General features: G+C 48.2%; 1 protein-coding gene and 1 long non-coding RNA gene across 3 annotated transcripts in view; one reads left to right on the top strand and one right to left on the bottom strand.

Annotated features, from left to right (window-relative positions):
• Positions 1–768: 768 nt before the first annotated feature.
• PTPA (protein phosphatase 2 phosphatase activator) overlaps positions 769–23,515 on the bottom strand; it is a 38,268-nt gene continuing 15,521 nt past the window's right edge. For both annotated transcript variants that reach the window (XM_006128333.5, XM_025187369.3), the window contains exons 6-10: positions 21,166–21,265; positions 18,763–18,887; positions 16,505–16,605; positions 11,704–11,811; positions 769–3,998 (exon numbers count right to left, since the gene is read on the bottom strand). In XM_006128333.5, coding sequence (XP_006128395.1) covers positions 3,924–3,998; positions 11,704–11,811; positions 16,505–16,605; positions 18,763–18,887; positions 21,166–21,265 — 509 coding nt within the window. In that variant the 3' untranslated portion in view covers positions 769–3,923. The remainder of the gene's footprint in view (positions 3,999–11,703; positions 11,812–16,504; positions 16,606–18,762; positions 18,888–21,165; positions 21,266–23,515) is intronic.
• On the top strand, positions 9,757–21,170 carry LOC142819369 (uncharacterized). The gene is made up of 3 exons (XR_012897248.2): positions 9,757–10,082; positions 15,267–15,330; positions 20,357–21,170. It is a non-coding gene; the product is annotated as an uncharacterized LOC142819369 (long non-coding RNA).

The following is a 23,515-nucleotide window of genomic DNA, read 5'->3' as shown; positions in this document are numbered from 1 at the left end:
GAACTAGATAAATTCATGGAGGTTAAGTCCATTAATGGCTATTAGCCAGTATGGGTATGGAACGGTGTCCCTAGCCTCTGTTTGTCAGAGAGTGGAGATGGATGGCAGGAGAGAGAGATCGCTTGATCATTACCTGTTCAGTTCACTCCCTCTGGGACATCTGGCATTGGCCACTGTTGGCAGACAGGACACTGGGCTGGATGGACCTCTGGCCTGACGGAGTATGGCCATTCTTAGGTTCAGTTTATCTTGTAGACAAGATCCAGGCACTGGTTTGGGTTGGAGCTAGACACAGCTGTTGTCCTGAACCTCCCATAAAGCCATGCCTTAGAACTCCCCAGCAGGACAGCCTCACAGGTGAGATGTCTTCATTTCAGCTCTTAGCCAGCCTCAGAAAGAACCTTACCACCAAAACAGGCTCAGTTCATGGGAGTTTTAGAATCTCCAGGAGGTATCTGCCTGCAGGTGAGTGGGCCTCTAGGCCTTGCTGCTTACATACGTGTTGTAGTAAATGTACACAAAGATTCCACTGAGGGCTGACTGTTGAACTGGATGAGGCAAGCGTGCCCTTATGCACAAGGGCTGTTCATTTTTGGTGTGACAGAGCAATGACCAGGAGAAAACACCCCAGAAGAGCCTGTTCAGTCTACTAAAGGTGGCAGCCTGGGAGGCTAGAGCCAGCATTGCAGCCATTGGCTTTGGAAGCAAAGCCACCAAGGAGTTTGTTGGCCAAAGCTAGCCCCATTCCAACACAGTCGAACACAAGCACCAGGTGCAAAACACATCGACTTTTAATTAAAACCACAATATGGGAGAACATGGGGGTGAGGGATGCTCAGGTATTGCTTTTACAGCCCCGGGAGAAGCCAGGTGGTGTTTCGGGTAGTGAGGCATGCATGTGGAACCATTCAGGGAAAGGAACAAAACCCAAACAGGCCATCCGTTGAGATCTGATGGGAATCACAGTAATGATGAAGGAACGGAAGCAGCCTACTACCAGATTATTGAGGGCAAATTAAAGTTGGACCAGTAGGATTCACACAAATTCAAGCAGCTTAAACTTCCAAATTCTTAACAGAATGAGCGTGCAGACTTAGATGGTCCATAAATAAATAGCACCTCCTTTTGTCCTGCATCCAGACTTAGGTGCTGGCATCACTAAAACCGAATGCAATGGAAGGAATGTACCCTTTTGGTGCTCTACTTTGCACTCTAATTGCACCTTCTGCAAAAGGCTGTGGAGGCCTTGATTTTCATTTAGTTTGAGCCGGAAGCCTAATTTCCATTAAAATTACAGAGATTGTGGTGTCCAAATCTCCTACAACACTTTGCAAATCTCAGTCTAGGTCATGGCCAGTCTGCGAGGAAGCTATTATTAGACCTGCTTTACTGCACGGGAGGACTTGCCCAAGGTCGTGCAACAAGGCGGTGAGGGCAAGATGAGAACCAGGCTTCCTCGCTCTATAACAGTGGGCTCTGGTCCCTGAACTGCATCCTTTTAAGTACAGCACCAAAACAGAAAACACTTAGGGGTCCCAACAAGTTAAAGTCTTCCAAAGTCACTTTCCCAGTGGATTGACTTGTAATTTTACTCCTGATGATCTGGGAGTAAAACAGGGATGGATCTGGGGCTTTTTGCTCACATTTTCTTTAAAATGTAAGTTGATAAAGCCATTATTTTAAAAAGCCCAGGAGATTCAGTGCACCTGCAATTGTCCTACACTGTACACAAGCGCAGGCCCAAAGCAATGGGAAAGAGGGAACCATTGCAGCTTGGCATAGGTTTTTCTTTTTAGCCTCAGAAGCAGGTAGCATCTTAATTTAAATGCAGGGCACAAGCTTTGGAGAAGGAAGAGGCTTGTTCCAGGAGATGTGGGCAAAGAGAAAATTATGAAAAACCCAATTCCATGAGCAAAATAAACTTTTTCCAATAATTTAATAGTAAGCAAAGGGCTTGGACAGGAAAAGGTTAGGCAGGCTAGCTGCAGCTGACAGCAGCAGGAGAAAAATTAGCATTGTACTCACGAAGAAAGCCAAACCAAAAAATGCCTTTGCTAACCCTGCCACGCTCCAAACCTAGGGTGGGCAAATACCAGCCTGTGGGCCAGATTCGGTCCACCAGGGTTAGGCCCTGGCAGGCCCCACCACTATAGTTACCTGCACCTCTGCAGTTACAGAGGAGCACAGCTCTCATTGGCTATGAATCGCCCTTCCTGGCCCTTAGAAGCTGCAGGAAACAGCATCCCAATCCATACCACTCATTGACCAGGACAACGATTCACGGCCAACCAGAGCTGTGAACTCCCAAACCTGCGGGGCACAGGTAGATACAGTGGCGGTGGCATGCCGGGGGCAAACTGCCACCAAATCAATGTTTATGAACACTCCAGGAGCAAACTTGCCCTCTCAAGCTAGGAACTTATAAAGAATCTCTAATAGACCCAAGCAAACCTGTAAAATTTCCCCTCAAATCCATCCCAGCCATTTTCTGCCATTCCTTTTCTAGCACTGCTAATCACCAAGAAGTCCCTCGTTTAATCAGATGTGCCCCTAGTCTAAGCCACTGGAAGTGAGAGTCTAGAACCAGTATATGAATTAAGCATGCTGAGTAGGTCTTCTAAACACAGTGCGGCTGGTGCTTACAGAGGGTTTTGGTAAAAAATAATGGTACGGTTTGCCAATGCGGGGCAGCTGTGGCAGGGAATGAGGAAGGTGAAAGCCTTTTTTTAAGAACACAAAAGGTTGCCCCAGGACACGGGCACGTATTCATGTCTCCAGCAGTTAAATAATGGATTTAAAGCCAATATACCCGCCCTATGCTACATTCCCTATAGTAAAGTCTACAGTGTGTAGGGATGTGCTACTTAATGGGAAAAATCCCTTTATTATGGGGCTGTCACTACAACCTAAGAGTCACACACAAGCAACCATAATAAATTACACTGAGGACATCCAGGCTGCCCTCCTGTGGGTGGCTAAGCACCACAGAGGAAAAGGTGAGTGTGGAGGAGAGGGCTGTGCCCAGCCTCAGTGAGCCCAAAGAGTTGAAGGAGAGGGCTCTGAGCCCGTTAGCTACAGAGGGGAGGAAGTAACTGGCTTAGGCTCTGCTAGAGCAGTGTCTTTGCGTAGCCATTCACACACAGATGCAACCCTTTGGGGGCCAAAGACTTCCCCTGTGCTCAGCTCCAAAGCCAGCATAGCACTCCAGGCCCCAGGTGGCACCCTGCAGAGGACTAGGTGGTGTGAAAGGAAGTCTCCAGGAAGGGCAGGGGAGGGGGAGGGGAGAGAGGACACCCTGGCTTCAAGTGACCCACAGAGATTTCCTACCACTTCCTCTACCCTTTAAATAACACCCCTTGCAAGCCAAGGCAGCAGCACAGACAATGGGGACCTGACTCCCAGGCATGTTCACACCCCAGGATGAGCCTTGGACTCCCCAAGCAAGACAGCAAAAAGAGCTTTCAGTGAAATTCAAAAGGGAAAAAAACTAACTGCCCCCCTCCCCACGCACACATGCCTTCCCCTCCCCTTCCCAATCCCCTTGCACCAGGGGATAAAAGCAGAGGTCTTCTTGTAAAACCATACTAGAGGTATCCCCTTCCCACGCCCCATTCAAATCATACTCCTGCCCAGCTCACTACGCAGCAGTCCTTCGAGCCACAGACAGCGGAGGACAGACCATACTGGAGGCTAGAAGCACAGCCCTGGTTTTGTCACTTCCCAGTGTCAGGGTGAGGAGCACTTGCATGGGCAGCTGCTCTTGGTCACTTCTTCCATGCAAGGTTGTTAAGTGCTTTGTAACTTTCTCTAGTTGTACATACAAAGACCTGCGGGGATGAATGGGCTGGGGACTGGAGAGGTGAGGAGGGGGAGGAAGAGCACTGCACTGTCGTCTCTGCTCCATCGACTCCTCCCAGGGCCTCTTAAGATGTGACGGGCTGGATTGGAAGCAAGCTGCCAAACTTAAAGTGCTGGATCACAGGAAACTTCTCCAGGCACTGTGGGAGCAAAGAAGGAGAGATGTCAAGCCAGTGTGCTGCAGGCAGGGGATCCCCCCGCACCACAAGCAGAGTAAAACAGAGCACATTTCCACTTCACCCACCCACTTCCAGGCTCAGACTGAGGCTCGGGGCCCACATGGGCAATCAACACAGGGCAGCTCAGCTCTGAGATCCCGAGGGGCGATGAAGGAAGAGCTACATTGTTACTTCCCTCTGCTCATTTCCAACACCACAGGCTTGATTCTGCACAGCCACGATCCCCCCTTGTCTTCAGCTGGGCTGCGAGACCTTAACCCTGCGGCCAATTAGACTGAGTGTCAGTGGAAGCAGAGGAGGGCGATTTACCTCCGAAGTCCCATCTCTATCATTACTTTTAAGTTCACCACTTGGCCACAGCAAAGATCTAGGGCCAAAGACCAGCATGAGAGTTACCAGAATCTAGAGGGAAGAGATTTACCCTCTCTGCCCCGGGATGTGCAGTTCTGGCCTCTTGGATTCAAATGCCTTGGAGCAATGAATTTACCATGTTAATTATACAATGTCCAAACTGATATTCTCTCTTCTTGCTTTCAGATCCCCGGCCTTTGAACTGCACCGGATGCACCCTCACTTCGAGACAAGGAAGTGCTGACTGACCATCTCCACCCAATTCATTATTTTATACACCTGGGTTGTGTTCTCTCACTTGCCCCCTCACCACCCAAGTCTCTTCACTCTATTCTCCCAGCCTGGTCGATCCAGGCACCTCTTCTCTGCACTCTCCAGCCCTCCAGATAAGGTTTCAGTTTCACCACTTGGAACTGTATTTCCTAGTCAATGTGAACACTGATGTAACTTAGGCCACTTGCTAAGGGGACAGCCAGAGGAAGGAGATGCTGTTCCTCAGACCCAGCTGGGCTGTACTAGCTTTCCAATGAACATGCTGGCTTGCTGTTCCTGAAAGAGCAGCAGCAGCAAAGGAGAATTCCCCCCATCCACCACAAGCATCTGTCAGGGTTCCAGTGGCACAAGCAGGGATAGACTGTCCAACACAGCATACAAGCAACCCCTGCACCTCACAAGAGAGCAGGCTGTGGTCGGGCCCAGTCCAAGTGAGGGGGAGGCCGCGGAATGAAAGCACCTAGAAGGGAAAAGGGGGTGCAAGTAACTCGCTTGTGAGGTAGCGTTCGCTCTCCAGGCCACACATCAGCTTTCCACCCATCTTCGTGCAAGCTGGGGAGTGAGGCCCATGCAGCGGCACTGTGGGGGCTACAGAACATGACTTGCTTCCATGCAGCTGAAGAGAACAGAAGTGGGTCTAGCCCACAGCAGGTCCAGGGCCCGGAGTGGGAGAATCGGTGTGCTATAAAAAAAGGATTCATTTTGGATACTTCGCCATGGGCAAGGCCAAGGGGCAGGCGGTACGAACTGGATCAAAGGAAAGGATCTTTGACCATGTCGCTGCAGCTCTCTCAGCGCCTGGCCTTTCCAGTGGAGGGGTACAGAATTGGTCCTTGTCATAGCCCAGAGGGGCATGCAAGATTCACATTTACATCTGCATCCATCTCTACAGTGCACGGCAACGGCAGCTGCTGAAGGAGCAATCAGACTCTGAACTGGGGCAGTGAGCAGTCTCCTCTGGTAGGGCACCAGGATCCGGCGCCCACAGAACTGGGCAGCACAGTTTAGATTCCAAAATGGCCACTCCCTGCAGAGAAGGGGTGGAATAAATTGAAAAGATTTTCAGCATATAAACAGGGGTATCTGCTCCAGCCCAGGAAACAGGCTGGAAAGGGCTCACCCCAGTATGGCACAGTGGGGTATCTGTGCCATCACATTATGGGAGTCCTAGTTGACAGGGCTGTAGGAGTGAGAGGAGCAGCCAGGCTGCACCCTACTCCCCACACCAGCAAAGCGCTCCCTCGACAACCACCGCCAGCTCCCAGCAAACAAACAAACAAACAAACAAACAACAACAACGCTCACAAGGTGAACGTCAGTCACTCTGCATGCCAGGAGCTCTCCCAATCCAGCAGAGGCAGCAGCAGGCTGCCCAGTAATCCAGACCTCAGACAGATCAGAAAGCACCATCAGACAGAGAAAGAAGGAACAATCTGCCTGTAACACAGGGACCAAGCACTTCCCCCTGTAGCAGCAGTTGCTGGTGGTGCTTTTCTTCGCTGTGCTCTTGTCTCCGCAGCAGAGGATGGGGACCCTGCCTGTGTGGGTGAGGCTGAGCTGGTGCAGTTGAAAACGGTTTCCAGCATGGATGGGAAGCCACAAGTCCTGCAGCCTGTCTGAATTCTGCTGCAATCCGCAGTGCCTTCTGGCTGGACAGTTCCCAGAAGCATCTATTCCCAACACTGAAGCGGAGCACTGCGGCGTATGGTCCGCAGTCCCAGAACGGACTGGGGACAGCAGCCGCGATGTAAACGCTCCAAACGGTTCTGGCACAAGCAGTGCTCCTGTGATGATGTACTGAACTGTAAGGACAAGCAAGAGAACCAGGCACGCTGTGCATTCCCTACCCCAGCCGTGGTTCACAGGCACTGCCATCTCAGGCCTTGCCCCGCTAGGGAACTGGGATACTGAGCCAGGAATGCTGCTCAGCAGAACGAGGAAAAATCCCATCACGTGGGAATGTAAACGCAGACTCCTTTTCCAGAGGCTCATCTGGATCTTCTGAAACATCCTCCGAGAACCCCAGGACTCCTGGCCCTTCTGCCTCGGGGCAAACACTTCTGTTGCAGTCACTGCTTTTAAAGCAGACTTGATTTAGAGAGAGAGAGAGAGAGACAGAGAGACAGAGAGAGGAGTCAGACCATACTTGAGAGGAGACCTGGCACTGTGCCAGCACACCCACCCATAGGCTAGTGCACCCTGGTCTCCACAAAGCGAGCTGAAAGGACCAGCAGGCACTCGCTTGGCTCCTCGGGGAAAGGAACTGGTATGTCGAGGAGGACAGCCCACCCTCCCCCATTGCAGAGCACGAACAGGGTTTACAGCCAGAGGCAGGCAGCTGCCATGGTGCTGTCGTCATCGGGGAAGCAGTGGGATTTCTGAGAAGACGCCTAGGCCTGTGGAATTCCAGCAGGGGCCAAAGGTCAGGCTGCTTCCAGCAGAATCTAACTTTTTCACAACGTGCAGAAGCTCAAACAAGTTGGAATGGTTCTGTGACTGGAGTCGGAATGCGGGAAGGCTGAATAACTGCTGAGGAAATAGTATTCACACAGGGAGCCTCCGCTCTCCTGGGGCAAGGCACCAAAAAGGAATAAGTCCAGGGGTAGCATCAGATCACCAACAAGGTGTCTTCAATACACAGGGCAGTCAGAAACCACCAGCCATTCAGTACACAGGGCAGTCAGAAACCACCAGCCACCTTGTGAAAAGCTGAGCCACTACAAATGCTGAGAGGAGGCTTCAGGGAAAGAACTGGAAAGCAGGGAGACCATATAGGCAAAGCTGACCTAGGGGAAGAAGGGGACAAACTGAAGCCTTAAGACCCTGGTGGGTGGAGCTGAGGTGGCTTCCAGCATCCCCTCTACCACCAGGGTTCTACAGGAGATGTGCTGTTGTAGATCTTGGCTGGTTTGAGTTCCTGCAGAATAGATTACACCACTAAAGCAAAGGGTGGGTATCTACTTCTGACCTAGCACGTTGGGCCTCAAATATGTGCAAGGTAAACTGTGGAACTCCACAAGAGGCAGGGACTTCTCCAGTCATCCTGCCAGAAAGAGAGGCCGAGCGTTCAGCAAAGAGACCTCTCCTCCTCCCAGCACAAGCAGGGTTAGGGTTTCTTCCTGCAGCCTTCCCAGATGGGATTGTGACTAGACTGGTCACAAGGGAAAGTATTCCCCATTTGACTGCAGCTGAAGGGGGAAAAAAAAGGACAGGAAATTCAAAATAGACTCAGGAGAACACACCACAGCTGCTGCTTTCGCCATGCTCCGTTCTCTGTCCTTTGAAGAAGAGAGCAAGGAAAGTCCCACTCACTTCCGGCCAAAAACTTCCTCCATTAAAAACAATAATAAGGCAGAAGATGTTTTGTTTGCAATCCACTGAGCACCCACAAGCCTTGGATCCAGAGAACACATCCCAATCACAAGGGAATCATTCCTATTTGCGGTTTGCTGCATCCAAGAGTCAGTTGAGAGACTAGTGCGAAGAGGAGACAGAAGCAACCATTGCCTTCTAAATGAGCCGGACCTTAGAACTTGACAGTTGCCCCACACTGTTTATGTGGCATCAGTAGTTCTGAGTGGATGGACTTCAGTCTTCTTTAGGACAATTGGTAAAGAATGACCCTTTCCCCTTCCTTCCGGCTGGCTCCACTTGCCTCTTAGGATGATGTGGCAGCACTGCTGTGTCTGGATGACATTGGATGCTTCTCACCATCAATCACAGCAGACATATACCTGAGAAGCCGTTAAATAGCTGGAACACTGCTGGCTTGGTGCCTCCATACTGAAGATTAAGTTAATGTAATCTAATCAACAGCAAGAAGCCATGGGGGAAGAAAAAGACAGTGGCCTTGCTCAGATCTTAGCCAGCCTGAGAGAGAGAGGGGGAGAGGGAGCTCCCGCATGCACAAGTCAGTGAGAACATGAATGCAAATCGCCCCCAGCTCTGTCAACAGCAGCTGCCTGCCTGGGGGAGGAACCAAGATTCAAGCCAGCAATTAGGAGTTCGTTTACCTATGGCAGAAGGGAGGGCTGGCAAACACAGTGCTGCTGAGAACGGGAAATACGAACTTGCTTCAGGGGCCAGTAGCTAAGGGCCAACATTTTCAAGAGGGATTTTAGGTCTCCAACTTGAGATACCTTCAGGGGAGTTGATTTTCAAAGGGTGGAAGCCAACCTTTGTCTCAAGGTGCCTCAAGTTAGTCACCAAAATAAAAACTCATCACTTTTGGAACTTCTTGGCTGAAGTTTGCTCAGCCATACTAAATAAATATTTTTTAAAATCCCCCCACATCTGCAATTGGGGCCAAAAGCAATGCCCAACATCTGCTATGCTCCTGTCTGATTCCACAAAAGGCACACGAACCGGGTCAGTAGTTGAATGGGAGACTTCCAAAAGTAGCTGGCAGGGAACTGTGCTGTATCCACACCGAGCTAAGGGCTCATCATGGCATTAGGAGAGTGCTGTATGGTGCGAGAAGCTTAAGCTTTTGGTGATAACTAGAGCCTGACCACTTGTGGTACCAGAGAGCCAACCGCACTTTTTAACAAGGACCCTACTGTCCTTGTTAAGAGCGTCATCCTGCCAAAATATGTCCTGCAACTTTCAACTGTAGTCTGCATTTTTTCACTTCCGGTCCTAAACTACTGTATCATCACAGTTTAAAAGCTTCTGCATTTTTCTACAAAGATGGGTGCGTCTCTCTAGGTATTTCAAGAGGACCCACTAGCATAGCATCCAGGTGCCTGTGCCTACGTTACATTGCCATCAGTAACTCTAGGTAGGTAGGTGGGCACTACACAGATGCTAGATTTAGTATTAACATTGGGGTCTTGGGGACAGCTTAGAAGGACAGCAGGGATTGGGATGCATTTAGCAAGTGCCCATTGAAATGGCCAGGCACTAAGACCACTTCCCAGTCTGAAAAAGAGCTTCACAAAGACAGGATTGGCCAAGGCCTTCCAGAGTCCGGAACTCAGAGCATCAGCCTGGATTAGCAGTTCTGGAATAGCAATTTGCATGTTTATTATAGGAAAACAGCCCAAAGACAAGGGCAAGGTAAGGGGTAAGCTGCCAGCAAGTCACTCACACCTTGGTAGGCTGGAGAACCCCAGTGTGCTTTAATAGCCCCCGCGGAGCCAAATCCTGTGCTAAGGTAACCACAGGCTTGGACGGGTTACTCCAGAGAATCTGGCTTACCGGGCAGAGGCCCAGCCCAGAGAGGTATTGGCTCTTGCTGCAGCTCCGGTTTAGACACAGGAGGCAGCACAAAGCCGCTGAGCTGAAGGAGCCAGAGAAGCAGGGGAGCCGTGGGGGGCATTACCCCACTGCCTGGCGATCCCAGCACTTCAGAGGAAAGCTGAGCTGCTGCCGGAAGGAGCCAGCCTGGTCCCTGGGAGTGACGCCTCGCAGATTAGAGAGGTATGTGGGCTGGAACCTAAACACAGGATGTGAAGCTCAGAGGAAGGGAAGGGGGAGGGGAGAAGGGAAGGGAGAGAGTGGAGGAGAGGCGAGGCACAGTTAACCCTTTCATGCACTCACGGAGTGCTGCTGCTTAGTCAGGACTGTCTTTTCTCCTGGTGACAGGAGCAGAGCCTGCCTTGAACAGGAGAGCACTGAGCAGGATATTAACCCCTTCAAGCCCTACCCATGGGGAAGATGGTGCTTCCAGTGCCAGGCAGCTACACTACTTAGAGCCACACAGGAAGGGAAAGGCACTAGCTCCTGGCACCCCTGCACAGGCCCACGACTAGCACACTGGCATGGCTTCCCCAGGAGAACATTTCCTCTGGCCTACAGCTCCCTGCTCCTTCCGTCCTTCTCCCAGAGGCACTATGTGGGTGGAAGTTCCTGTCCAGCTTCCTCAGGGGCAGGAAGAAGGTGTGCACATGGCTTGTGGGGAGGAGAGATGCATTACAGCCACAGCTGCCCAGTCCCCCAGGTCAAGGTTAACAGAGCATGTTGCATGGGCTGACCACACAGCGGAGGGGTCAGGGGAAGGCTGGCTGCAGCAGCGGCTTGTCTACACTAAGGATGTTAAGGACTAGTCGGCTATCCCATAAGCAAATGCTTATCAGACAGTCGAGTCAACTAGTCAATTCTCCTCCCTCCCCCCATTGCTGCAGCTATCACACAGAGGCAGCAAAGGGGGTTGGAAGAGGGGTTACTTCAAAGCAGCAGTGCCGCACAGAGCCCATACTGAGCTCTGTGCAGCGCTGCTGCTTTGAAACGCTACATGGAGCCTGGGGTCAGCTGACCCTGGGTCCCGGGGAATTGCCCTGTGGAACTTGTCGTCTATTTCAAAGCTGGCACACCAGCGAGCAGCCTGGAGTCTGCGGGGCTCTTGTACATTTCGAAGGAGGAAAGCGGAAGTGCCTATCGACTAGTCAGGTAGTTGATGGAAATTCCATTGACTACTCTACTAGTAAGTTACTCGATATTTAACACCCTTGGTCTACACACCAACACTGATGATTTAACTGATTTGGTTTCGGACTATGTGGGCAAGCTGCAAGCCTGGTTCATGAGTCTCCACATGGGGAAGGTGGGGGGCAAATAATCGAGTTCTGTAGGGACAATTCAGTACTGCAAGCCACAACTCTTAATCTGGGGACCTATAATTAGCATGAGAGCAAAAATTAGAGAACGAACAACAAAGACAAGAATCATCTAAAGAATGAGGGAGGAGCGTTAGCTTTGGGGTTAGATCACAGGTAATCCAGGCCCAGCCCCTCAGAAGCGAGACGTGTTTCGGTGTCTGTTTGGGAGGAGCTTGCCATGGGTGCTAGGTCCAGACTCTCCCACTAGAGGATACTAGGGGGAACAGTACAGGAGAGGGGTGCGGTACATAAGCCACAGCCTCTTGGGACAAGGGTTCAGTGGATGATTGCTGACTGTGGAGAAGCTCTCAAATGACGTGCACCCAGCTGCGTAGGAAGTGATGAACTAGCAGAAGAAGTGAAGAGCTCATTGGAAAGGTTCCCACGACTTGCAATACTGGCTTCGGTGAGCCCACACTCCTCTTTCCTTCCCCGTCACTCACCTCTGCCTTGTACATGCGGATGAGACCCTGGTTCACTTTGGACCAGGAAGGTACAGCGCTGATGTTCCACAGCTGGTTGGAGTGCTCAGCAAAAGGGCCAGTCTTCATCTAAAACACACAGGAAGAGAGCTAAGGGAGCCCAGCCAACAGGGAAGTTTGTGCACCAGCCCAGTGACTCACAGTCACGCTCACTTCAACAAACATTCCTGCCGGGCTGTGTGACCCAAGCACCATCCATGTCACTGTGCCTGCCCCTCCTTCCTTCAGCGTGCCCTCCTGCAGCTGCCCTATCACCTGGAGAGGGGACTGCCAAGCCCCCAATACTCAGAAAGCACTACGCATTTTCTGCCCCACAGTGTATTCTAATTGCATTTTTTCCATCTCCTTGTACAAATTCATTAAACAAAAAACAGTCCAGCTCAGCGCTGCTCCCATTGTACCCAGAAACCTCCCCGTGCAACACTGCTGCTGGGCTTTCCAAGAAAGAAAATGACTCATTCTCTATTCACATCAACAACAAGCAGAAGCGACCACCACCGCCAACTGTGAATACAGAGGGCACCGCAGGTTGGCAGCAGCTGTAGCCCTTGGATGCAAACACTGCACCTGCCATGAGCAGAGATGGGTGACTGGGAGTCCAGTGGTTCTTAAAGTTCTTGCTTTTCACGTTGCAGGGTGGAGCCTTGCTGCTCCACCTTACAAGAGATGCAGCAAATGGACCATGGCTTTAATTTAATAATTGATGCTAGCTTCTTTCCAGATAGATTTTGGGGAGTGGCGGTAGGGGAAGCTAAACTCAGAGACAGCTACCTCTAGATTGTCCCATTGTTTGTCACTCTCTATCAACTAAACAGATCCTCAGGGAGGAAAATACAATGCAACCAATCTGAGTGAAATTCTCATGATTTCAGAAACCATGAGACCAAAGCTCAGGCTAAAAAGGATCATGGGGAAAGAAGAGTCTTTTTGACTCTCTTGATAGGAGCACCCTGTGTCCTTAATAACTAATTCCCTCTCCTCCACCTATGCAGCAAGCGAAAAAAAGCGTTTATGCTTTTGAAGCTGCCTGCTATAAAAAAGCTGATCAATCCATTTTGAGAAACTGCTGCCCCTCTGCAGAGGCAAAGTGGCAGCAGCATACAAGGAAGAAGGGGAAAAGAAAAAAAAAATCACTCTGAGGACAACATTTAGACTCCATTGACCTCAGGGCTGAAGCATTGTGGGTAACAGTTCCGTAGTTCTGCCTGCTCTGAACAGCTGCGATGAGAACGCAGATGAATTTCTGCTTCCTCTTTGCAGTTCTTCTGAGCTGGGGAATGACTGATGAGCCACAAAGCCATTCCTGCTCCCCTTCGTTTGGCGTGCGCGCACACACACATTTTCCTTGCAGATAAAAGATGAAACACACAAAATTAAATGGAGCTGGTGTGTCATTAAGCAAAAAGATTTGGCATCCCATCATGATCCGTGCATGACTGAGAAGATGGTGCACCTGAGGGGGGTTATACTGCCGAGGTTTGGAACAGTCCATCTGACTGCCCCAAGTCTCAGTTGCTCGGGATCCACTGCAAGGCAGTTTTTAAAAAGCACCTTTCCCTTTATGAAAGATTCTGCTGCATGCATTTCAGCAACAAGCCTCATTGTGTTTTCTAGTCCTCTCCTTCGTTCAGATTGGACACAGACTTGATCAACCCGCCTTTGGCTGTGCTCCTGCCCTGAAAGAGTTAAGGCAGATGGGAAGCTCTGAAAAAGCCGGCTAGGATGGCCAGACCCAATTCAAGCCATACAGGATTTGGGCGTTTGGAGCACCTGACACATCTGTGACCGCGGCCTTCCTAACCCATGTCCGATCCAGCAGAAGGCTTTGCTATTGTTTCAAACTGGGGAGGGAGGGCAGACAGGGAGAAAAAAAATTAGCTCATTCTAGCCACAAAGGGAGACGAGGGAGAAAACGAGTGAGCGAGCGAGACAGCAAGAGCGCTGCAGTCCCGCAGTGACCCCAGGGGAATGTAGTGAGTCAGAGCAGCCATATTGAGCAGGAAATTACTCACAGACGCTGCGTTCCTGCCTCTCTGTTCCCAAGAGAATCAGCCTTTTGTAAATGGTTCCTCTGTCAGTAACTGGAGGGGGAGGGGGGGGGGACTGCTCAGTGCAGTGCCTTCCTGTCAGTTCCTTCCCTTCCAGCTGAAACCTGAGCCCTCCCTTCCCAAACCTCCAAATTTAGAAGCCAGATTGAAACTGAAATTCTTCACTGCCTGCCCTTGGCTCTTAAAGGAACAGCCTTGTTTTGTTCAGGCTTCAGCCCTCTGCATGCACACAAAATCCTTGAGCTTTTTCCCTATACGTACCACAGATTATACTGGAGACCTAACAAGGGACCAGCTTTATCTGTCTCTTTCAGAGTGCCCAGCACATTGTAGGCACACAATAACTAGCAGCATTCGAGGGACAAGGTGAGTGAGACAATCTCTTTTATTGGACACAAGCTTTGGAGCCACACGCAGCTCTGCTTCAGATCTGTGTGACTCCAAAGCTACTCTCTCACCAACAGAAGTTGGTCCAATAAAAGAGATTACCTCATCCCACTTGTCTCTCTAATTCCCTGGGACTGACACAACTACAACCGCACTGCATACACAGCATTCAAAGCACCCAGAGATGTCACAGCTCACTAGTGATTGAGGAATTGTGCAACGGAAGATTATTTCTTCTGAAGGGTTTTTTGGCTGAGGAGGGTGGGGAAGATGTTCTGATGCTTGCTTTTTGCCACTTTCTTTTTAAACACAGCTGTTTGAATGTGGAAGTTAAAACCAGAGAACAGTCCTATGAGCCTGATTCAACAGTAGTGACAACTTCTCAGTGGCACATTTCACCCACTGCTACATACAGGAAGAAAGCCTCACATTTTCCCCATCCAGCACATCAATGTTGATTCCATTTTACAGACAGGGAAACTGAGGCACTGATTAATTCAATTCACAGTCTTTACATTGCAGCGGCACTTAAGAGTTCCATCATCCTAGGTTCTATAAGAACCCATCCAAAAAACCAGAACACGCCCAGAGGATCTTGCAATCATTTTAAATGACTTGCCCTCTGTCACAGAGCCAGCAAAGGAGTTGGAGTTCCAGGATTCCTAGCTCTCAGTCCCCTGCTCTAACCACTACACAACACTCTACTTCCTTTTGCACATAAGGAACTCCTATTTACAGACCAAAGCCATTTAGGAATCATCTTTAACATTTGCTACAATACTCATATGCAGTACAGGGAGCACTAAAGGAGAAAGTTTTAGCGGATTCAGCCTGGAGATTATGTTACTGTTACTTTAACAGTTTGAGGTTTAATATACACATTCAAATCAACGTCATCTAGTGTCTATATTACTGAAACATCACATATAGGCAGAGGAAGGGAGAAGTTAAAGAAAATACTGCATTGGTTCTTTAAAAAACACAGCTGAGCTGCTGCTGTTTGAACAGTTCAAGAGCAAGGAATGATCCAATACTTACAAAATGCACTCAATCTCGTGTCTAAATGTGCAACATTTGCTTTGTGTGTAGGTAATGTTGTTGAGGGAAAGCAGGCTTTCAATCAAGGGATCAGAAGAAAAACAACAACATTAAAGTAAGTTTTTAAACCTTTTTCCCCCTTATTTTTCCATGCTTATTTGTTGTTTGGCTTGTTGATTTAATGGATAAAAAGCTGGTATTAAAAGCCATTGTAGCTCCACCTAGTGGTAACGGCAGCCTCTCTCCATGAAATGAAACAATTACATTTGAAACGATAAATCTGTCTGAAACAATATTTATGAGGAAAATAGGATTAAAAGTGTCCCAAGTCTTTATCTGCTCACCCAACAAGAACCCTGAGCAGCTTTTCATGCCACTAGGTGGCATTGTAACTGCTAGACATGGTACTGTACTTCAAAAAAAATAATTAGATTTCATTGGAGCCAATGAAATCTATGGGACAGATAAATATTTATTTATTTATCAATCAATAGCCAAAAAGCTAGTTTTTGCAAGGAAAAATAATTAAAATGATGGAAGAGAGGTTTTAAAAATCCACTTCAACCTAGCAAGTGTTGCCAGTATTTTGCTTATTGTTTTCTATACCTGTCCCCAGAGATGCATATTTGTAATAGACCAATACAGGAACAAGTTACACACCCCAAGCTAAAATAAAGCTGATTCTGGACCAACTTCTGCTAGAAAGAGACAAACTTTCAAGCCTACATCATGCTCTTCAAGACCTGAAGAAGAGCAGTGCGAAGCTAAAAAGTGTGTCTTAAAAAAAGCTACTACCTCACTTACATTGTCTCACTCTAGACACTCACATTGTGTGACTGCAGACAGGTGGCAATAAGCACCACCCTTTAGAAACCATACCCTCTAGTAAATATACAGCGTATGTCACTGCAGAAGAAGCCTTTTGCCAGCATTATTTTCCCCCTTCCAAAAATTCCACTATACACGTCAATGAGGATAGGATTCTGAATGCTTTACCACCAGGCTTAGTGCAGCAACATATCTCCTCACTAGCTCACCAGAATGGACATTTAATAAGTTTGTTTTACCACAGAATGCCAATGGCCAGGCTGCGATTTGGACTGACCCAAGCTCTGTGGTGGTTAGGAGCACATTCAAGTGACCTAGAGCAGGGGTTTTCAAACTTGAGTTGTGGGCCCGCCCAGGTAAGCTTCTGGCAGGCCATGAGACACTTTGTTTATCTAAGTGTCCATAGGCACGGGGCCTTGCAGCTCCCATTGACTTGATGAAGTAAGACTCCTCACCCGTACCTCAGTAATGAAGAGGATACATTCCAGGAACATGTAGTCCTTATGGTTTTCGTTCACCACCTTCTCATCAACAAAGTGCCGAGGCTCCAGGTTTGGGTGCTCTGAAAAATAAATAATTCAGATGCCAACCAATGTCAAACAGCTTGGTCTATTCCTGCTCCAGCCTCTACAGATACAATCTATTTCAACACCTTCAGGTGTGTCAGAGGCAAGTTTCATGCTCAATTACTAATAGAGGGGTCAGTGAAGAATTGGTCCCTACCAACCATACATTACATAGGTCTTTATCCGATGGAGGTTTAAATGTCACCAGAGATGGGACTTGCATGCATTTCCCTTGGGAAACTCTTTCATGGATTAATAGAGAAGACATTCTGACAGTGTGACCCGACAGCCTGTTGTAATTTTATCCTTTCATTGTAGGACTCGGTAATAACTTACTCCCCTCCTGAATGTTTGTACCATTCAAATACTGGTAGGTTCAAGAGCCCATGGCCCTCAGCTAGCAAAGCTACATACATTCAGTCTTTTTAATCTTTCTTCAGCCTGTTAACAAGGTTAGTTGCTCTCCTTCAAGGCTCTTCTTTGTTTATCTACATCTGTTTGGTAAATGAGCGAACACTGAATTTTAAAGTATTCCCTCAGATCTGTTCCTGGCATTTGTATATGCCCATGTAGCCAGTTTTTCATTCATTCTGTATGGTTCCCAGCCAAGACAACATAAGTTATGAGATTTCCTGACACACATTACCAAATCAAGTTATATTACAACTACTCCATTTCTTTCACTTATTTTGAAATTCAAAAATGTAACATTTCTTGGGTGTATAAGGAACAAATCATACCAATGACATTCATTGGTCAGTCCATTTGATCCCATAAATGTTTACAGATGCTCTTTGCTGCATTATTTTATTAGAGACTGAAGTGGATTTTACTGGATGTAAATTGTCAGGATTAGCTCATTCTTCCATACAAGAGGCCGTATTTCTAACCCCAAACTCTAAGAAGGCAACATACTAGATTCACTGACTTTGTCTCTAGATCCAAGTCAATAGGATTCATTATGATGTTCTGGATCTTGAGCCCTGGGAGCCCCCAGACAGCTGCCACATTCTGGCCTCTACCCAATGGCTACTGAAATCAAGTGGGCTGAAAAGCTGCTAGTGCTATCATCCTAGCTAAGACACCCACCCACAGGAGCTCCGATTGGAAGATAGCCAGGCTCTACCAATTGGTCCAACTTTAAACCAGGAGAAAGAACAGGAAGTTGTGTGGTGGTTTTCTGTGGTGCTTGCATCTGACCCCACTGGTGCCTACCTCCTGCGCCCAACTCTGTTCCTGCCTTACCTCTGCCTTCACTCCTGGTCAACCGTTCTTGGCTCTGGCATTTGGCATCTGACCTTGGCTCTGATCCTCAACTTCAACTCCTGGTTCAGACTTTGGCTTGCCTCCCAGCTCTGATAACTTGCAGTTGACTCTGCTGTGGATCCTTCCCTTCATTCCCCAGTCTGTATACCTGCTCCGCCACTAGACCTGACCATGTGCTCTGAGCAGTATGACGAGGGTGCCCATCTGTGTACTAATGGTATCTTGCAGCACAGCTCCAAAATAGAATTATTCTGTGAGCCAGCCAGTGCATTGTGTTAGATGCATGTTGCCTTGTTGCGATCAGATTGGCGGACACATTATTTGTTTACAGCAGCACTGAGAGGATCTTGCTGAAATCAGTGCCCAGTGCCCTCTTAAGCTAGGTGTACATAAATTAAGTCCTTGCCTCAGAGTTCATCATCCAAACAGATAGAACAAAAGAAATGAACCCATTTTACAGATGGGGAAAATGAAGCCCAGAGATGTTAAGTGACTTGCTCAAGGGGGCCCCAGGATTCTACGGCACAGCTGAAATTAACCCAATTTGTTTCCCAGCCCAGTGCCTTTGCAGTAAGAGCAGACTAAACCACTGAGAGGAAAAACTGTCTTTCAGCACCAAAATACATCAAGAGTCTCAATTAAAAAAAAGGAGTGTACTTAAACATGTTTCAGCATTTCCATTGTAACCTTTTTTCACAAGCTGGCCAACTGACTGGCTTTGTTTTGAAAGGAGAGAACAAACACTCTTAACTGCAAGCAAACTTTTCAGATGAGATTTTTTTTTAAGTCCCACATAACTGGAAAAAAAAAAACAACCAAACTGCTAAGGAACTTCACACCGAAGGACAGAAGTGAAGAGATAGCATCGTTTGTAGATCTGTTAGTACCTATCAGTTGGGAACTGCCCCATATGAAGGGCAGAAACTGGAAGTCATCGAGGCCCCATACTCCCTGACTACCAGCTGGTTCCATCCTGTAAGTTTTCTGGAGTTTCCGCATCACCTCCAGGTACCTAAGACAGAGGGGAAGGGTTAATGGAAGGCACTCGATGCAAAGGCTCATGGCCTCTCCTCCTTGTAGAAACAAATAATGGTGGGTTTCCATTCAGACAGCCCATCTATATATATAGGAGAGGACCAGATGCCCCAAATATGCTCTCTCTGGACCCAGCACAAGCACCCAGTCCAACAGCCTTATGGCTGAGTGAGCATCAAGAATCCATACTGGAAGAGAAACAAATGATAACAAACCGTTTGTGAAAGAGTTTGACTCAGTCTGTTTCACATTGAGGTTAAGTTTACAGTTAACAGATGCCTGATATTGATCATTCAGCTACAAATAAGAGGCTAAGCAGAGAAATCAAGGGACAGCACTTTGCTCAGATGACATCATGTAAGCAGGTGATGGTAACAGCATAAAAATCAGAGTCCCCCACATCCTCCAAAGAGAGTCAGCAGAGTCCCCAGTGAAGACAGAGCTAGTTCCTATGGAGAACAGCTGCCTTGCTCTGTGGTCATTTGACAGGGGACAAGAGGGAGTAAACTTTTAAAGGTGCTCCTTACAGACCAGGAGAGACCTCTGGATCTAGAACTTGATACAGTGCTCTGCATATAATACTGCATGCTCGATATACATCCCTGCCACCAGGGCCAGCCCAAGCCATTTTGGCGTCCCCCCCGGGGCGCATGGCCCCGCCTCCGGGCACATGGCGCATGCGCGGGCCTGTCCCTGGGATGCATGGGTGGACGCACAGCGCATGTGCTGCCCAGTCGGCCCAGCCACTGCCGATGGCACGCAGCTCGGGGCTGGCTACACCTGGCTGTGCAGGGCCCTGTGGCCGTGGGGGGAAGGGCGCTGCTGGCCGGTGCTGTGGGGGTTAACACGGCCTCTGCCCCGAGCGGCCACTGCAGCCCGCCGGGAGCCAGGTGTCCCCCATAGGTGGACGCCCTGGGCAGCTGCCTGGCCAGCCCATCCCTTAGTCTGGTCCTGCCTGGCACAAGATCAGAGAGAAAATTGGGCATGACAGTAAATTTAAGGGTGGACACAGCATTGAGTTTTTTATTCAATAGGATTTAAAAAAAGAGAGCGATCTGCATATTTTACTTTGCTGCAAAACTTTTCTGTATGTTGCCTGGTTTATCGGAGGTATCCCAGAAAAGACTTCTGACATGTCCAGGGAATGAGTCTGCTCCTCCGAAAAAATTTTCGGCATCCCTGTGAACCTCTTTTTACGAGGAAGAAGGGATGTTCTGAAAAAGGGGGATTTTCCAACACTTGGCCCAGTGTAGATGGGCCAAATGTCGGAAAAGCCTCTTTCGAAAAAAGAAGTGGAAAAACCTACACAAATTGCAGTTCACAATTTGTGTAGCTTTTTCCGTAACAACAGGGTAGTGTACACATCGCCTAAGCACTTTACAGATATCCTCAAGTTAGCTGTACAACAGTTCCAATGAGGAATGATTCACCATTTCCATTTTGCAGATGGGAAAAGTGAAGCACAAAGAGGAGAAGTGACTTGCCCAAGTTCACAGCAAGTCAGCGGCACAGCTGGGATTGGTCCTGCCTTGGGCAGGGGGCTAGACTTGATGACCTCCTGAGATCTCTTCCAGCTCTATGATTCTATGAAAATGCAAAAGTCCCAATGGCTTGTCCTCTGCTTGCACCACTGCAAACCTCACCTCTTGACACTCACCACAATGCAGGAGGAGTTATGGAGGGCTGGCAGATTCACAGACTGAAAGGTCAAAGGATACCATTAGGTCACCTAGTCTCATCTCATCTACTATAAGCAACAGAATTTCATCCAGTTACTCTTCTATTGAGCCTACTAATTTGTAATGACCACTGTATATCTTCCAGAAATACATCCAGTCTGGTTCTGAAAACATTAAGAGACAGAGAATCCACCACTTCCCTTGCTAGATTCTTCCAAAAGATAATCACTCCACTTGTTAAAAAAATTATCCCTTATTTCTATTTTGAATAAGTCTGGCTTTATCTTCCATTCACTGGTTTTTATTATATCCTTTAGCAGCTGGTACGTTCTCTCCATGAAGGTACATATACACAATGATCAAGTCACCTGTTAGCCTTGCCTTGGGAGAAAAGACACACAGATCACCGTACATCAGGCAGTGTGACAACAAGAAAGGTGTCAGGGGCAGTGAGAATCAGGTGTGGTGGACTGGTAGTTACAGGCCACATGCTTTATGACCAGTGAACCACAGACGGATTTGAGGGGAGAATGCCATAGGAACAGCTCCACCTTACCTGTAGTTGCATTGCCTCACCTGTTAAACACTTTGAAGACAATGGCCAACTGGTCATCCACCCTGAGAACACCAATTTTGCACAGGCAACAGAGAAAGGCTGCAAATGCTGCTTCGTGACCTTGGATTGAAGAAAAGAAAACAAACAAATCATTAGCAGTTCCCATAATAGATTAGCTCTTGGCAGGTACTACAATGGCTCTTTGGCAGACAGAAGTCCTCATCTCCATGGGTGGTACAACACCAACCAACTAAGGCTCCTTCTTACCTTCAAAAGACACCATCTATTATTAACACACAACAATATTTCACACCTACATAGCACCCACTATCTAAGGATCCCACAGTGCTTCACAGCCATTAATAAAATATATATCCTTATGAAATAGCAAAGGATTAGTCCGATCTGTAAAATGGGAAAACAGACACAGAAGAGTTGTGACTTGACCAAGGGCACACTGTGAATCGGTGGCAGGATTTAGAAGCCCTGAATTGAATCCAGAAATTGAACCACCAGACAACAGGTCTCCTGCATCTACACACAAATACTCTTCCCTCCTCTTACTTAGGGAATTAAGATGTCAGTTTCATCTCTGTGATTCTCCCACAGTGGCCTGTGGCCCCTAGAGCCATCTTTCCTGCAGAATGAAATATTTTGAGAGCCAGGCACTGAGGGACTGGAGTGTTGGGAGCAACTTCCTTTCCTAACAAGAGAATGGGGGGGGGGGGGGGCGGGCGGCTGGAGAATTCCAGAATAACCCAGTGAGCTCTACAGGGAGTATGTGTTTGGGGGTTGAAACAAACACTCATCAGCAATTAAACAGATTTCATCCTACTTTCAAAAGGCACCATGTTAGAGGGACACTAGTTCTGCTCCACCCCAAGAAAACCACCACCCTAAGATGCCCAACTGTCAGCCACGGGCCACCTGCTCTGTGCAGCTTTTTCTGCTGGCTAACAAAGAAGAGAACACAAGAAGTGCAGCACTCAGAATATCAGAGCTGGATGCAGAAAGGCGCTTTTCTTTCCCTTTGGATAGGAGAAACTACAGCAATAAAGAGAGTAAATAAAGGAGGCAGCACCACTTTATAAAGCTATGCAGCTGCTGGGGTATGAACAAGCTGCACCTAAGGTCTAGCTGTGCTAAGCTGAAAGAATAGAGCGCCCTATGCTTAAAACAGTGGAGTGGAGGAGAGACTCAATTTCCCCTCATTAAGCTACAGCCCAACAGTCTCTAAGCCAACGGTCCATTACTAAAGGCAACATCTCCCCCTGGTGATCAATAGCTGCAACACAGCAGAAGAGGAGAGCTGCAAACCTGTATTTCTTCATCTCTTTACCTCAATTCTCCTCCTCTTCTTAGCCAGCACATTACTGAAATCACGTGTGTCAGACGCCTGGCATGCTCCACTGACCCTCACTCCCACTGTTTGATTAAGTCATTATCTAGACATTCCTTTCTCAACAATATATATAGGTAGGACTCCTCTTAGTTTCAGGATGTGCCCTCACACTGATGTAAATCCACAATAACCTAACTAAAGCCAATGGACTGACTCCAGCTTTTGATTTGGACACATCTCCCTGGGCCCGATTCTGCTCTTAAAGATCCTATCTGGGTCTTTTTGCCATACGTAGCAACCATCTGTGGTCCCTTATGATCTGAGGACACTTCTCAGACTATAAATATTAACTAATTTCCTGGTTGGATTCCAATCCAAACCATTACATTTTAGTGCCTAAAACTCCCCCTTGTGATTCAGCAGCACACAATACTCCAGTGCCCCTCCTCATCTATGCCAGCATGCAGCGTTGCTCTTAAACAGCTCCCATGGTACTCCCCAGAGGTGAGAGCATTTCAACAGTGGCTGCAATGGTCAATTCATGTTTCTACAGCACTGAATCCTTAGATGAAAGATGCTATAGGGATGCTAAGGAGGCTTATTTTGAAAAGCTTAAGACAGTGATGGGTAACTCAGGCTAGTGAGTGGGCTGCATGAGTGGCCCTCCATCTCTGTGGGCTGCAAGATTGTCATGACCAAGTCGATTTCCTGGAATAGCGTAGTTCTGCTAACAGCGCTTGTGTACCAAAAACGTGCAGGGGGAGTCAACTGAACCAGCGTAGTGCTTTGATTAGATATACAGGGATCAGATGACTCTCACGATCAATGCTGTGTGCAATCAGCACACCTCTCTTTACGTGCCTTCGCTTTGCGTGTGTCACTTTAGTAATACCAGTAGGAAAAAAAATTACATGGACAGAAACCAGCAGAATCTGACAACCCTGTGGGCAACAGTAAACAAAATGTCTTGTGAGCCACACATGGAACCGTGAGGGGCTGCAGGATGCCCACCACTGACGTAAGAAGAG

The sequence above is a fragment of the Pelodiscus sinensis genome, chromosome 23 (assembly GCF_052426305.1).
Source record: "Pelodiscus sinensis isolate ZL-2025 chromosome 23, ASM5242630v1, whole genome shotgun sequence".
NCBI lineage: Eukaryota > Metazoa > Chordata > Testudines > Trionychidae > Pelodiscus > Pelodiscus sinensis.
Note: the sequence above shows the minus strand (reverse complement) of the source record. Positions and strands in the feature narration are given on the sequence as shown.